Source organism: Solanum verrucosum, unplaced genomic scaffold (assembly GCF_900185275.1).
Source record: "Solanum verrucosum unplaced genomic scaffold, falcon-dt-bn FXZP01000277.1, whole genome shotgun sequence".
Classification (NCBI taxonomy): Eukaryota; Viridiplantae; Streptophyta; class Magnoliopsida; order Solanales; family Solanaceae; genus Solanum; species Solanum verrucosum.
The window spans coordinates 3,281,927-3,296,198 of NW_026019945.1; the positions used below are offsets into that span (position 1 = coordinate 3,281,927).

The 14,272-nt window shown below is 27.3% G+C and overlaps 1 protein-coding gene across 1 annotated transcript; it reads left to right on the top strand.

Annotated features, from left to right (window-relative positions):
• Positions 1-7,469: 7,469 nt before the first annotated feature.
• Positions 7,470-10,662, top strand: LOC125840033 (basic leucine zipper 34-like). Its single transcript, XM_049519019.1, has 4 exons — positions 7,470-8,043; positions 8,647-8,737; positions 8,868-8,994; positions 9,997-10,662. Exons 1-4 carry the CDS (start codon positions 7,496-7,498, stop codon positions 10,128-10,130), a joined length of 900 nt encoding a protein of 299 aa, XP_049374976.1. The 5' UTR covers positions 7,470-7,495; the 3' UTR covers positions 10,131-10,662.
• The last annotated feature ends 3,610 nt before the right edge of the window (positions 10,663-14,272 follow it).

Below are 14,272 nucleotides of genomic sequence, written 5' to 3' on the forward strand. Positions count from 1 at the left end.
TGTCGCCATATATAATTTAAACCTCCAAGATGTAGAGTTGTTGCTGAAACTGTATTATAAACTTGTATATACTTTGCGCAGCAGTCCATCTCTCGAAAACATTTACCTGTTGAACCTTAACCTTAAATCTGTAAAACATTAAGTTGTACAGACTTGTACTTCTTGTTCAATCTTGCATGTTTGTTGTTAAATCTTGCATGTTCGTTGTATTCATGTGTTCTGTTGATATCTTGTGTTGCAGGGAGGAATGTAGGTTGTACATCAACCTCAACTTAACGGTACATAGTCTTACTCCTACCTTGTGAATGAATGGTTGATAGATTGTTTCTGATAGATCATTGGCTCAAGTAGTTTATATAGTAGTGAAGTAGCCATATATATTGAAGTAGAAAATAATAGTTTGTTCCGTCAAGTTTCTAAAATCAACTATTTTTAAAGGATTTTATTTTTTGGTAAGAAGTTGTTTGTGTTTGGTTAATTAATTTTAAAATTACGTTTGAATAGCAATTAGTTTTTGACGATTTTTTTCCTAATGCTTCTATAGTGTATTTTTCTCTCTACAGAAGCATTTATTTCCTTTCAAAAGTTTGACCAAACACCGTATTTTTCTAAAATAAGCATTTTGAAAAGTGAAGTAGCCATATATATCGGATAGAAAAATCATAGTTTGTTTGGTCAAGTTTTTAGATCAACTATTTTGGGAAGTATTATTTAAGAAAATATTTTTGGTGAGAAGTTTGTGTTTGGCTTATAAATTTTAAAAGTGCTTCTTATAAAGTGTATTTCTCTTAAAACTATTTTTCAAAAAATAATGATTTTGGAATTTGCTTTTATGTTTTTAGCTTCTGAAAAATAACTACTCTACTTCAAGAGGATTTATTTTGTCCCATAAATTTGATCAAACGTCTTACTTTTCTAAAATATTGAAAAAAAAAGCTTATCCTTTCAAAAGTTTGACTAAACAAACTATTATAAGTTCGCTTAAATATTGAAGGGTTTTTGTAGAGGTAGATATAACTGGTTATTTATTCAGAGAAGTGATGCTTGAATTGAATAAACTATAATTCAAGTAATATATACCCCTAATCTAGTATATATATAAATATGAATTTAAACATTACACTTAACTGGCCGTAGTGGAAATATAAATTTTATTCCTAACAAGTAACAAAAGTATTATTTTTTTAAGAACTATAAAAGACATTATAATAATTTATATAAAATACAGATATATTTCGTAAATACAAAATACGTCCATTTAGAATAAGAGAGATCATAAATATTCTATAGTTACAAACATATTTTCCATTTAGAATAACATTATATTGGAATATATTTCTACTTATATGATTTTATAAAAGCTAATCTAAGGATATTAACTAAACATAAATGTAAAAGAGAGACGCTCTAATTTGTCTTTATGAACATAAAGGCGCTTAATAGTGAACTAGAAGACATGAAAATGAATAATTTGGTAAGACACACGAGCATGGGAACTATGGCATCATAGCAATAATGCAGAATTCCATCACAGCTCAACAAGCACCAGACCACACATTCAAAGACTCAAATACTAAAGATTTATCAAACCAATATCTTAAAATTTGAAGTGATAGGTTAATTATCCAAAAAATTAAACTGTTTTAGACCTCTTATTTACCTTGATTCTTTCATGATCCAAAAGTGATAAAAACACTCTTCAATTTCTTTCCTAAATCATCTTCCTGGCCTTCTTTTGCTCTTCTTTTTCTTTGATGCAGGCTAGGATGTCGGGCAGCCTTGGTTGCTGCATGTCTGTTGTCTTCTGTTTCAAATATAAAAAAATCATTAGTTATTTACACAGTTACAAAATATGAATTAATTGAACAAAATAACATAATAAATAAATTCTTAATTCAGTATAGATTATTGTTTTGTTTGTTGACTATCTTTCATGTTTGTCTTGTAAAATGATTTAATTGGATCTTGTATGTTGTCTAACTTATGATTTGGTAACTGTGCTTTTTCATTTGGCCGTCACAAGCATCGTTGTTTCAAAGTAGAATACAATGATGCTTCAAAGTAAAATAGAACAGGTAAGTCACAGTAATCTTTAGGCTCAGATTGCTTGTTGTAATTGCTCATTCATTTCATTGTGTTACAATCTGGCATTAACACTCTTTAAGCCCCTCATTATGTACTTGTCTTAAAGTTGGATCTATGTCACAGGACTTAATGGCTTTATTAGCTTATAATGAAGCATTTACTTGGTCTCTATTTTTGTATCTCTGATGTCGTAATTTCTAATGACCTTTAGTTCTCCCTCTTCTGATGTCATGTTGGTGGCAGCAAATTCAAACCTCCATAGAATGCCAAACATGGAAATCTCAGCAGAAGTTGTTTTTGTTAAGGAGATTTAAAAATTCTAAGCGTGTAGTTTGTTTTACAGAATAATCATTTATCTTTCTGCTACTTAGTTCTATCCATCTGGCATAACAAGTCTCTTAAAAGCTCTCTCTCACAAGTTTACTTAGTCTGTTTTTTGGTATTTTTTTTATGTTAATTTCCCTTTTTTGATGTCATATTGGTGGCAGTGAATTCAAACATCACTACAGAATTATACTAACTTGCATATTGTTGTTGGGATTGTTGCAACTGAAGCTTCATGTAAGTGTGCACTTTGCAGTTGTACTCAGATTGGATAAATATTTGATTGTAGAACTTTTTTTACGCACATCGTATAACATGTATATTTATGATATCATAGTTTCAAATAATAATCACACTCAACTTTTAATTAATTGTAAATACCTTTTTGGGAAGTGAAATCAAATTGATTGTACATTGGATAAAAGAAACAAAACTCTCAAAATTTTATACTTATCAAATGCAAATTAGAGTTAAATAAAAATGACATTTAATTACTTTTGTGTAACAATTGTTATATACTTGACCTCTAGTAAATGCTTATGTCAGCTAATTTACAACTTTTTATAGTAAGTTGATATGAAATTATGAAATGTAGTTAAAGTCTTGTTTAGACATATGATTTGAAGTTTTTCTGTTGTATATTTTTTTTAAAAAACATAAGAATCTCATAAATTATAAAACTATTACAATAGTCTCAATTATTTATTTAATCTTACCAAATAAACAAAAATTTATAGAATCGCATAATAAATTATTACAAAGCCATTGTGGTCTGTCTTGTTCACTCAATATAGATGAAAAAAACTATTTTTTTTATTAAACATTAAAGTAGTAGTAATAAATTTGGTTGATAATAAATTTGATAAAAAATAATGAATTTGATGAATATGAATGATAAAGTAGGAATTGATTTAAAGTAATAATAAATTTTATGTTGGTGAGAATAATAAATTTTAAAAAGTAATGATATGATTATAAATTTTATTTAACATATGAAATAATGGTCAGTAGATATAAATGTGAGATTGTTTTAACAAAATATAAACTTGTGGATTAATTTACGTATTTGAAAATTTTCAAATCATCATATGAAATTCTCAAATCATGATGTTCGAAGAATATAGAATTTCATCTCATGATATGAAATCAACCTAAAATCACATATCCAAAAAAACACTTGAGTTGGTGTATTACATTTGTCTCCCCATAAGTTGATGAAATTATGCTAAAATAGGACCCACTCTTTTATTATTTATACATTTAACAACCTTTGGTTTTAGTGTGTCCCCTCAACAAAAAAGTTAATTGTCGGAATGGTCCTTCAACTTTTGGGAACTTTTCATTTAAGTATATAATTTGTGATTGAAATGAACAAGTAGGGTCCTGCTGGCTCCTCCCACGTGCAATAATGTTACTTTTGTGTCCTATGGGCTATATTATTTTCATGTACGGACCCCTCTTTGAGATTTTTCTTGGGATCTTCACCAATCCAAAATTTTAGAAAATTTTTTAAAGACAATTATGGTGAGGAACATTAATTATTAATTAACTAAAATATATTAGCCAACAGAATCTTTGTTGCTTATTTAACAAAAATGGTATTTCTTTCTGGATTGCACATGCTAATCTCCTTGGATTGTCATGATCTACTATCTCTTTTTTTTAAAAAAAAACTTTAAATCTTTGTTATATTAGTTCCATCATCATTCAAAGTATGAAACTTACGAAATAGTAATAGTTTGGAGTTCTATGTGTTAATTTTAAGTTTAAATAATTGAAATGTATCTTGTAGAGATAGTTAAGATGCATGCAAGTTAACTTGGACATCAGAGCTATCAAAAATATATATAACTAAGTCCAAATGACACATAACGTGTTAGCAACACATTTTAGGTATCTATGAGTATGAAATACTACACACATTAACAAATATTGAGTTGAAGGGGGTTTTAACCTTGAAAGTTATAATATATGGGATAACAGAAAAATCCAATAATTGAATATGCCAATATTTTTTCATTTATAAATCTATGTGTAATCATTGGTGTTTGAAATTGATCGATCTGATTAATTTAAGTTGTCATAAAAAGTCCATTATGAAAGATTATAGTCTTAAAAAAAAATCAGAGTTCAACTTAAATTCTAAACTTCTTATTAAATTTAGAGAATTCTTTATTGTTCTTTCACAAATCTTGGCGGTAGATATTTTATCTTCTATTTTTGAAATATCATTTTTTAACACCATAATGAAATATAAATATGAATTTAGTGGAAAGGAAATAATCCCTCAAGATTCTAAATTAACCGCGTTCGAATATAAAAAGTCGTGAACTTAAAATCAAGAATATGCTCCAAGACTAATTATTTACTCTTTAAAAAGATAGCACAAAGTATTTCGTATTAATAGGGTTTCAGAAAAAATCGCATCCTAAGATAATATATAATGATATAGACAACTTATTCTAGTACAATTATTAATTAGTTGCATTGGTCGAACTCACGATATAGCATAAAAAAATAGCTTTCGTATCGTGACATATATATTATATTAAGATAAACTTTCATTACTTCAACGCTCCCCTTCTAATATTTTACTCAAAAACAAGAATAAAAAGGATGGAAAAGAGAGTAAATTGATTTAAGACGTCATATTCAAGTTAACTTGAACAAGGGGCTGGTTATTTTTTTATACAATTATTATTGTTAATGCATGACAAAGAGGGAATCAAAATTATAAATAGAATAATAAATCAACGATCTCAAACTTTACAAAAACAGAAGATAATAATACTATATATTATATTGAAATAGACATATAGTAAGTAGGCACATGCATTAGACAAGTCTTCTGCGTGACAGAGCTACTTAACATGCCTTTAGAACTAATCACTAATCATTATTAGTGTCTCCCTTATTATTTATTTCTCTTTTAAAAAAATATTATTATTTTTTATTACTAAGAAAAGAAAAAGAATCGTTGATAATAAATGCATATAGGGCGATGGTGCAAGGAAACTACCAAAAAAATTAAACTATATAGTTAGGGATTTGGTTGAAGTCTTTTATTAATGCTAGAGGTGGGGTGTATTGGACCACCAAAGGTTTTATAGGGGAGTACTCTCTAATTATAGACCAGATATTGCGTATCTAAATTTTGAATGTGAAGTGTTTTCGATAAACATTACTAAAAATATAAATTTTTGATGGATGCAGAAATGCATCAAAAATATTATCAATGAATTAAATTTCATCTGATTTTTAATATGTTTCGTGGAGAATTTCCATTTTTAATTAGTAGCGAAAGACATATGTATACCCTCAAAGTGTGAAACTTCATCATGCAGATTCAAATTAATCAAACTTCAAAACAATCTGATGAAACAAAAGGAGGGTTTTGGTCCACCACCAAAGGCTATATGGAGTATCTCTATAACCCTATCCTCTGTCCTTAAACAATTATCTCGATTTGAGAATATTAAAAAAAGTTTATCCTGAATATGAAACTTTACGACATGAACTTGTAGTAACCTAACCTCAAAATGAATATCGAACATGAGATGAATAATATATTAAAAAAAAAAAAAAAAGACAAGAGGTGGGCTAGGTCTTTCTTTTTTTATTTTTCTTCCCAAAAGGGAATTCACATAGCCTCCATGTGAGTGTGATTTGGGACAAAGGAAAGAGGAAGATAGGGGTATAACTATTACAAACAGTTCACATGGGGGAAGAAGAAGACATGATTCTAATATCCTACTTTTTTATTTTTCCACAAACTCATCTTCCCTACATACCCCCACTATACCTTTATCCTTTTATTTTAATTTTATTTATCCAATATAATACTATAGCTTATTTTTTTTCTTTATCCAATTTGTAAGGATTTCTCCTTTCTATACCATTCATTTTCAGCCCCTTATTTTATTTACAAAAATTGTGTAAATGGTTATGGCAAGGGTCCAACTATTTCACCAAATCAACCATATAAATGAAATTCTTTAAACAACTCAAATTAAATCTTTTTTTTTAAAAAAATCGAATTCGAATCTTTGATATGAAATTATCTTGTTAGTGTGTGCTTTGATATGAAGTACTATAATTTAATCAAACCCTAATATAAATATCGTGAGTGGAGTTTAAAATAATAACAATAATTTACTTTATTACTACTACTTTAAATAAAAAGATGAAAGGTCAAAAGGGTCACATCGCTAGGCACGTGGTGGCTGATTCCTCCAGTTAATAAACCGTTGAGAAAAGACTAATTTCCCTCTCTTCACAGCTGTTGCTAGCTGTCCTTAATCCCTTCCCATGTGACTCACTATTCCTCTCCCTCCAAATACAAATAAAAAAACAAAATTAAATAGTTTATCGTGACTTTTGATAGTATGATATGGAGGTCTTGAATAAGTGTAAAAAGTTAGTAGATAGTTACGAGTATAGAGCATTTTGTCGATCATAGTATTAGTGTATTCATATATAGTACTTGGCTTTTGGTATCTAATATAACCATTCATGTGTTTTGCTGACCGCACCTTGTTGTTGTTGTTACAATAGTTCCTTACATATGTGTTCTGCATTGTGTTGTTTTGTACTAGCCGCATAATTGTAGTTCTTGCTTTTGACATCCAACAAAATTCGTTGTTTATTATATTTCAATTGTCACACTATATTGGTGTTCTTGTTACTTCTACGTAATATTTGGATTTACTGCTCATGAACCGAGGGTATTTCAAAAACAACCACTCTATACCCTACTCTTTGTAGATCACATTTATACAATTTCACTGAATATGTTATTGATATTTAAGTGATTAAATGATATAATAATGCATGCTAATTGCCAATTAATAATAATCAAGTACTACATTTTTTTTAATGTATAGACACATATCATATCATATCATGCATTTATTTACATGATAGGAATATCAAGTATAGGAATAAATTTTTACCAACTTTACCTCCTCAAATAGATGTTACTCATAATACACCTTATTATATATCCTTTCTTCATCTTCTTTACATCCCCAAAACCTCAATTCCTTTGAACACAAAATTCAACTTTTTACCAAAATTTTATTATTGCATGGCTCAACTACCACCTAAAGTTCCTACTATGGCACACAATTGGCCTTTTCAAAACATTCCTCCATTGCCTAATTCCTCCACAATCGTCTCCAATCACCACAGTACTAATTCCTGGGTCGACGATTTCCTCGATTTCTCTTCCTCCCGGAGAAATTCTCACCGGAGATCGGTTAGCGATCCAATTGCATTCGTCGAAGCTCCGTTTCTCCAGCAATGCCGGGGCAACGGATTGAATAACGGATTTGATAAATTGGATGATGAACAACTTACTACTATGTTTTCCGATGATAGCGGTGCCGGTGCTGCATTTGCTGTTACGGCGCCGTGTTCGAATCCGTCGAGTACGAATCCTTCTACGCCGTCAGATCAAGTCAGTGAGAATGAAGATCAGAAATCGCCGGTCCGATTGGAGGTTAATCAAGTGGTTCAGCCGAAGAATGAGCCTGGAGAAGATGATAGTGATAATCAATCGCCGGTGGCTAGTAAAAATCCGGTTAATGATTCTTCTGATAATAATTCTATTGTGGATCCAAAGAGGATTAAGAGGTAATTAATTGAAATTATGACTAGCCTAATTGCTAATCAAATCATTAATCGTTTGCATATGTAAATGTTAAAACTATGTGATTAACTCGTCTATAAGGTTCGGTTAGAAAGATAATAGTGGTATTGTTTAATTATACCTTCAACGTGCTTGTAATACTCGTTTATCCTTATCCTTAATTAGAGATTTTGGGTTTGAGTCTCTTAGGTACAGAGTTATTTTTGTTAGGGAGCGTTTTATCCCAATATGAGACTTTCTAGCGTAGATTCAAATTTAATCGGTTATCAGACGCTGGATGGAAAATTTAAAAAATCTGTTCAATAAATTGTAGTTATATATATTGAAAGTTTTACTCCCTCTGTTCTAATTTATGTGACTTATTTTTCTTTTTAGTCAATCCCAAAAAAAAAAAATACATTTCTATATTAAGTAATAATTTAAATATAAATTATTTATTTGACCCTTAATGTAATGATTTATAGTTACACAAATTTATATTATTCATTTTGAACCACACGTTTTAAAAGTCTTATTTTCTTTCTTAAACTCCATGACGAATCAAACTACCTCAAGAGTAATTAATTGTTTTTTTTGTTTTTTTTTAGAATATTAGCTAACAGGCAATCAGCTCAGAGATCAAGAGTTAGAAAATTACAGTACATTTCAGAACTGGAAAGAAGTGTAACCACTCTGCAAGTAAGTTTATAGTAATATAATAATTTAATTACTCAAAACTAATTGTTCATTAATTAATTAATCATGTGCTTTTAATTAATGAGTAATTAATAAAATTAATGCTAATTAACTTCTTTTTTTCCTCCTTCAGACTGAAGTATCAGCATTATCACCAAGAGTTGCATTTTTGGACCATCAAAGGCTGCTTCTTAACGTTGATAATAGCGCACTCAGGCAACGAATTGCAGCTTTGGCTCAAGATAAGATTTTTAAAGATGGTAAGTAATAAAAACCCGAACCGCTTATTATCATATAATCACTTATTCATAAACTTCGTGCGGAAAAAATAGTTTTCATTTCTCTCTCTAGGAGTATTTTAGTGATAGATTTTATAGGAACTGAAAAATTATATGTGGTCAAATACCTACCATCAAATTTCTATAATCCTTTTAAGGAAAATGGTCTGAAAAATATTTTAATTTTAACCAAAATTGTTGTTACGATACCAAATTTTATGGAGGACCTTTTACCCATGCACTATTTAATAGTGTATTTTAAAGGTATATATGTGCCCACGTGGACACATTATTATTTATAATGACACAATATTTATGATGTCCACGTGGGCACATATATACCTTTAAAATACACTATTAAATAGTGCAGGGGGTAAAAAGTCATTTTCAAAATTTGATATTGTTACAGCAATTTCGATTAAAATTCAGATATATTTTAAACCTTTTTTCCCATCCTTTTATCACGGTACTTTTAAATTAGTTCTAACAAGTATACCAGCTTCTTTCCTAGTGAATCAATATTGATGATAATAATAATATTGATGCTAATGACGATATTGATCGTGACCTTGATATAATGAAACGAACGACATGCATGCAATTCATGATTGTTTGTACTACTTAAGTTGTACACCTGGTCAGCCACAGCATACAAAGCAATCAATTCACCTAATAAGATTTAATTTAGGCAGACAATTATGTGTACAATTAATGCACTAATTATAACTCATTACTTTTGACTAAGAATAATGAACAATAGTGTAGTGACATAATTAACTTGTTCAGCCAAAATTAAAGAATTAGCCTCTATTTAAAGCTCTACGTAACCATAGTATTTAATTGTTGTAAACAAATTAGTGCTTTACCATGGCTAGCGTTTAAATAAGATGCAAGATGTTTATCTGAATCGAAAAATTATGTTGTATATATAAAGTTGAGTATAAACGCAACTTAATATATTTATGTTTCGTGTGAATTTTGTAGCTCATCAAGAAGCATTGAAGAAAGAAATTGAGAGATTAAGACAAATTTATCATGAACAGAACATGAAGAAAATGAATACCATCGATGCACCACCGTCAACGGCGGCGCCGATGAGTTGCACGGAAGAAGCGTAAGCTTCTTAAAAATGCATTGCCTTTAGCTAACTTGCGCCTTCACGTGATGTGTTTCCATTTTCTCTTGTGGACCCCTGTGATAATTTAACATGATTTTAGTTAAATTAATTCCTACTATTTAATTTAAAATAGTAGTAGGAAATAATTCATTTAATATTTCAGAAAAAAAAGCAAACCCAAAAGTTTGCTTTGTTTGTAATTTTATTGTGTGACTAATTTATTTTACCAAGTATTATTTTAATTTTTGTTATGTTAGGGTTGAGATTGAGTCGATTTAATCTAATTTAATTTGTTAATCTTGTATTTTATTTGATTGTACAAGAAAAAGGGTGGTTGGGAGTTTTTTTAACATTTTGTAATTTGTAAGGGTAGTTTTGGGTTTTTAATTTTGATGAATTTTTTTTTGTATTGTAATTTCCTTATTATAAGTTCTGGTATAATAACTTGTATACCTTCTGAATTTGTTCTTAAGGAATGTAAGAACAAATGAGGAAAAAGAACATAAGGAAAATTTGAATGAAGAAATTGTTTTAGATGTTTATATATTTACTTTTGTTTATTAATTCCTTACTTTGTGTTTAGTTTTTGCATAATTGGATCGATAAAATATTTCTGTACTTGTTTCGATTGATGTATTATCTGCTTTATAAAATAAGAGAAATCTTAGTAAATCACTTAGTTAACTATATAAAGTTTCACCTTATTAATAAGGATTTGATTCTTCGTTTTGTAATTCCTTCCCTCGTTTCTCCTTCTCCGACCTCCAAAATTAAACTAGAACAACGATGTTTGTCTTTTCACGTGTTATTTACTTATTAATTATTAATATAATACATATTATTGTCTCAATTTTACTATTTATTCGTGGATTTGGTGCATGAATGGAGTTGCAATAAAACAAGGCTTAAACAGCGGAGTAAATATGCAATCAAACATACAAATTAAACACCTAAAAGATAATAAGTCAAATTTAGAGAAATAAATAAAGCTTTTGATTAGACACTTACGATATAATATACTCCCTTTGTCACAATTTATGTTGCACTTTTCGATTTTTAAAGAGTCAAACAGTTTAAGTTTGGTCGAGAATTTGCATATGAAATCTTCAAATTTTTTGAAATGAAATTTATATAGTTGTAAACTACGTAAAAAGTACTATAAGTCACAATAATTAATAATTCAAAATGTAAACTACGTAAAAAGTACTATATGTCCCCTCAATTTTCTTATGAGTGTAATCACATCTAGATTTTTATTTGAATATAATATTTGTTTTACAAATATTTGAATTGAATTTGAATTTGAATTTGTATTTTGAAGAGTTGGCTTAAGAAAGTGTGGATAATGTTGTTAAGAATAATTTTTTTTCAAAGTTGTGGGTTTATGAAGTTTATATTTATTTTTCGAGATAAAGTTAGTTATTATTTGAAATTTAAATTTTAAATTAATTATTTAGGTATTTTATGGTGGCCAGTTTTGAGATTTACTATTTTTTAAAGGACGTGGTTTACTTTTTTTTTTTTAACTGAAAGTTGTTTATTTCTTTTATTAAATAAGGCATGTTATACGGATAGAATTTAATAAATTAAAAAAAAAGACTATCCCATTTTCCTACGAAAATCCACAATTTTCAACATCTTCTTTTTGTAAAATCATTTTTAAAACTTCTTTATTTATTATTAGATTATTTTATTTTAGTTGAATTTTTCCTTTCTTTTTATCAAAAAGGCATGTTGTATGGATAGAACTTAATAAATTAAAAAGAAAAAAAAAGGAAAAAGTAACTTCTGTTTTTAACTTCTTCTTTTTTTTAAATCAATTAGTAAATTTACTTATTATATATAGTATTTTTTTAGTTCTTTATTATCAAATTGAAAATTTTGTGGTGCTGACACGTGACACTTTTTCTTCTCTTATTATATATAGATAGATTTTCATGTGAAATGCGTGTATTGTTTGATATAATATATTGGGCATTTTAAAAGCATCCGATTTAAATTTAAATAGTACTTGATAATTTTTTTTATAAGATTGAAAATAATAATATAAACGGTAGAAGTTTCTATAATAAATCTTCTGTAAAGTTTTTAAAATATTTATATAATATTTTATTTTCAATTGATGTTATTTAGGGTAAATTGAAATTATTTTTACAATTTTGATTATCAGTTAAATAATGCTTTAAAATTATATAACGTTTATACTATTATGAAATATATCACGTTAATTTTAAAACTGTTTAAAATTTTTAATTTATTTTATAATTGTAATATATTATTTAAATTAATTACATATAAATAATTTTAATAGTATAGAAATTTGAGAAATTATATGGTGCTGACATGTGACACTTTTTACTTCTCTTAATATATATAGATAGATAATAATAACATTGCAAAAGATCAACATTGAATCAAGAAAAATATACCATTTAATATTTAGTTTATCGAAAACATACCAACACAAAATTTACATACTGGATCTCAAATATTCAGAGCAAATAAAATTTGACTTCCACCAATCAACAAAACGTGGGTCAAAGAAAATTATAGCAAAATAATTCATTTTTTTTCTTGGAAAAAAATAACATATTTATAGAATGAAGGAATCAATGGATAAATGGGTAGGTGGTTGCCTTTTTTTTTATAGGAATTCAAAAGTAAGAAGTGGTTACCTATTTGAACAAACCATGTTTTTCAGTTTCTTTATTTTTTATTTTCACGTTTTTTTTTTTGTAGATTTTAAATTTATTTTGTTAAACAATTTTGATTATCCTTTATAGATATATCTTGTTTTAAAAAAAAATAATACTTTTTTATATGGTTTTTAAAACCGGTCACATTAAATTTGTAACTGCTTTAAATTTTTGTCTTGTATTTTAAATTGTAATTTAATATTTGATATAATTACATGTAATTTATAATTAATAATTCATATTTTATAAGAAAAAATAAAGATTAAAATGATTTTATTATTATTGTTATCTACAGTTGGTTACATTATTATTATTATTATTATTATTATAATAGAAGGTTGTGGAAAGATGACTAAAAATATTTTTCCAAAAAAAATGGGAATCACACAACACACACGTTACATATTCAAAATTTAAAATTATTTTAAAAAATAAAATAGAAATTTATATGGTAATCCTATTACATGTAATTAATTTTAATTATTTAAAAAAAAATAAAAAAAATATATATATAGAGAGAGAATATAGATTATTATTATTATTATTATTATTATTATTATTATTATTATTATATATACCATATATTTTTTTGCTGATGGCTGATTTCTTTTAATAATATAATATAGAATATGTATTTAAAAATTCAATTAAATAGATAACTATCTATGATTATAAAAATCACAATTTATTTTTTTAAAAACGGTAAAAGAATCAATTAAAGGAAAACATAACAAATTCGGAAACTATTTTTAGAATAAAATATCAATTTATTATTTAACCCTATTATATGTAATTAATAATTTTTAATTATTAAAAAATATGTTTTTTTGTGGTGCTGACACGTGGCACTTTTTTCTTCTCCTATTATATATAGATAGATTCCTTACTCTGTGTTTATTTTTCGCATAATTGGATCGATAAAATATTTTTGTACTTGTTTCGATTGATGTATTATCTACTTTATAAAATAAGAGGAATCTTAGTAAATCACTTAGTTAACTATATAAAATTTCACCTTATTAATAAGGATTTGATTCTTCGTTTTGTAATTCCTTCTCTTGTTTCTCCTTCTCCGACCTCCAAAATTAAACTAGAACAACGATGTTTGTCTTTTCACGTGTTATTTACTTATTAATTATTAATATAATACATATTATTGTCTCAATTTTACTATTTATTCGTGGATTTGGTGCATGAATGGAGTTGCAATAAAACAAGGCTTAAACAGCGGAGTAAATATGCAATCAAACATACAAATTAAACACCTAAAAGATAATAAGTCAAATTTAGAGAAATAAATAAAGCTTTTGATTAGACACTTACGATATAATATACTCCCTTTGTCACAATTTATGTGACACTTTTCGTTTTTCGAGAGTCAAACAATTTAAGTTTGATCGAGAATTTGCATATGAAATCTTCAATTTTTTTGAAATGAAATTTATAT

What these genes read in the sequence shown, in the direction of transcription:
- LOC125840033 (XM_049519019.1), top strand. Translation starts at nt 7,496, where the DNA reads ATGGCTCAACTACCACCTAAAGTTCCTACTATGGCACACAATTGGCCT. An exon ending in GAAGTGTAACCACTCTGCAA is followed by an intron (nt 8,738 to 8,867) that starts GTAAGTTTATAG and finishes TTCCTCCTTCAG; the next exon opens with ACTGAAGTATCAGCATTATC. An exon ending in AGATAAGATTTTTAAAGATG is followed by an intron (nt 8,995 to 9,996) that starts GTAAGTAATAAA and finishes TGAATTTTGTAG; the next exon opens with CTCATCAAGAAGCATTGAAG.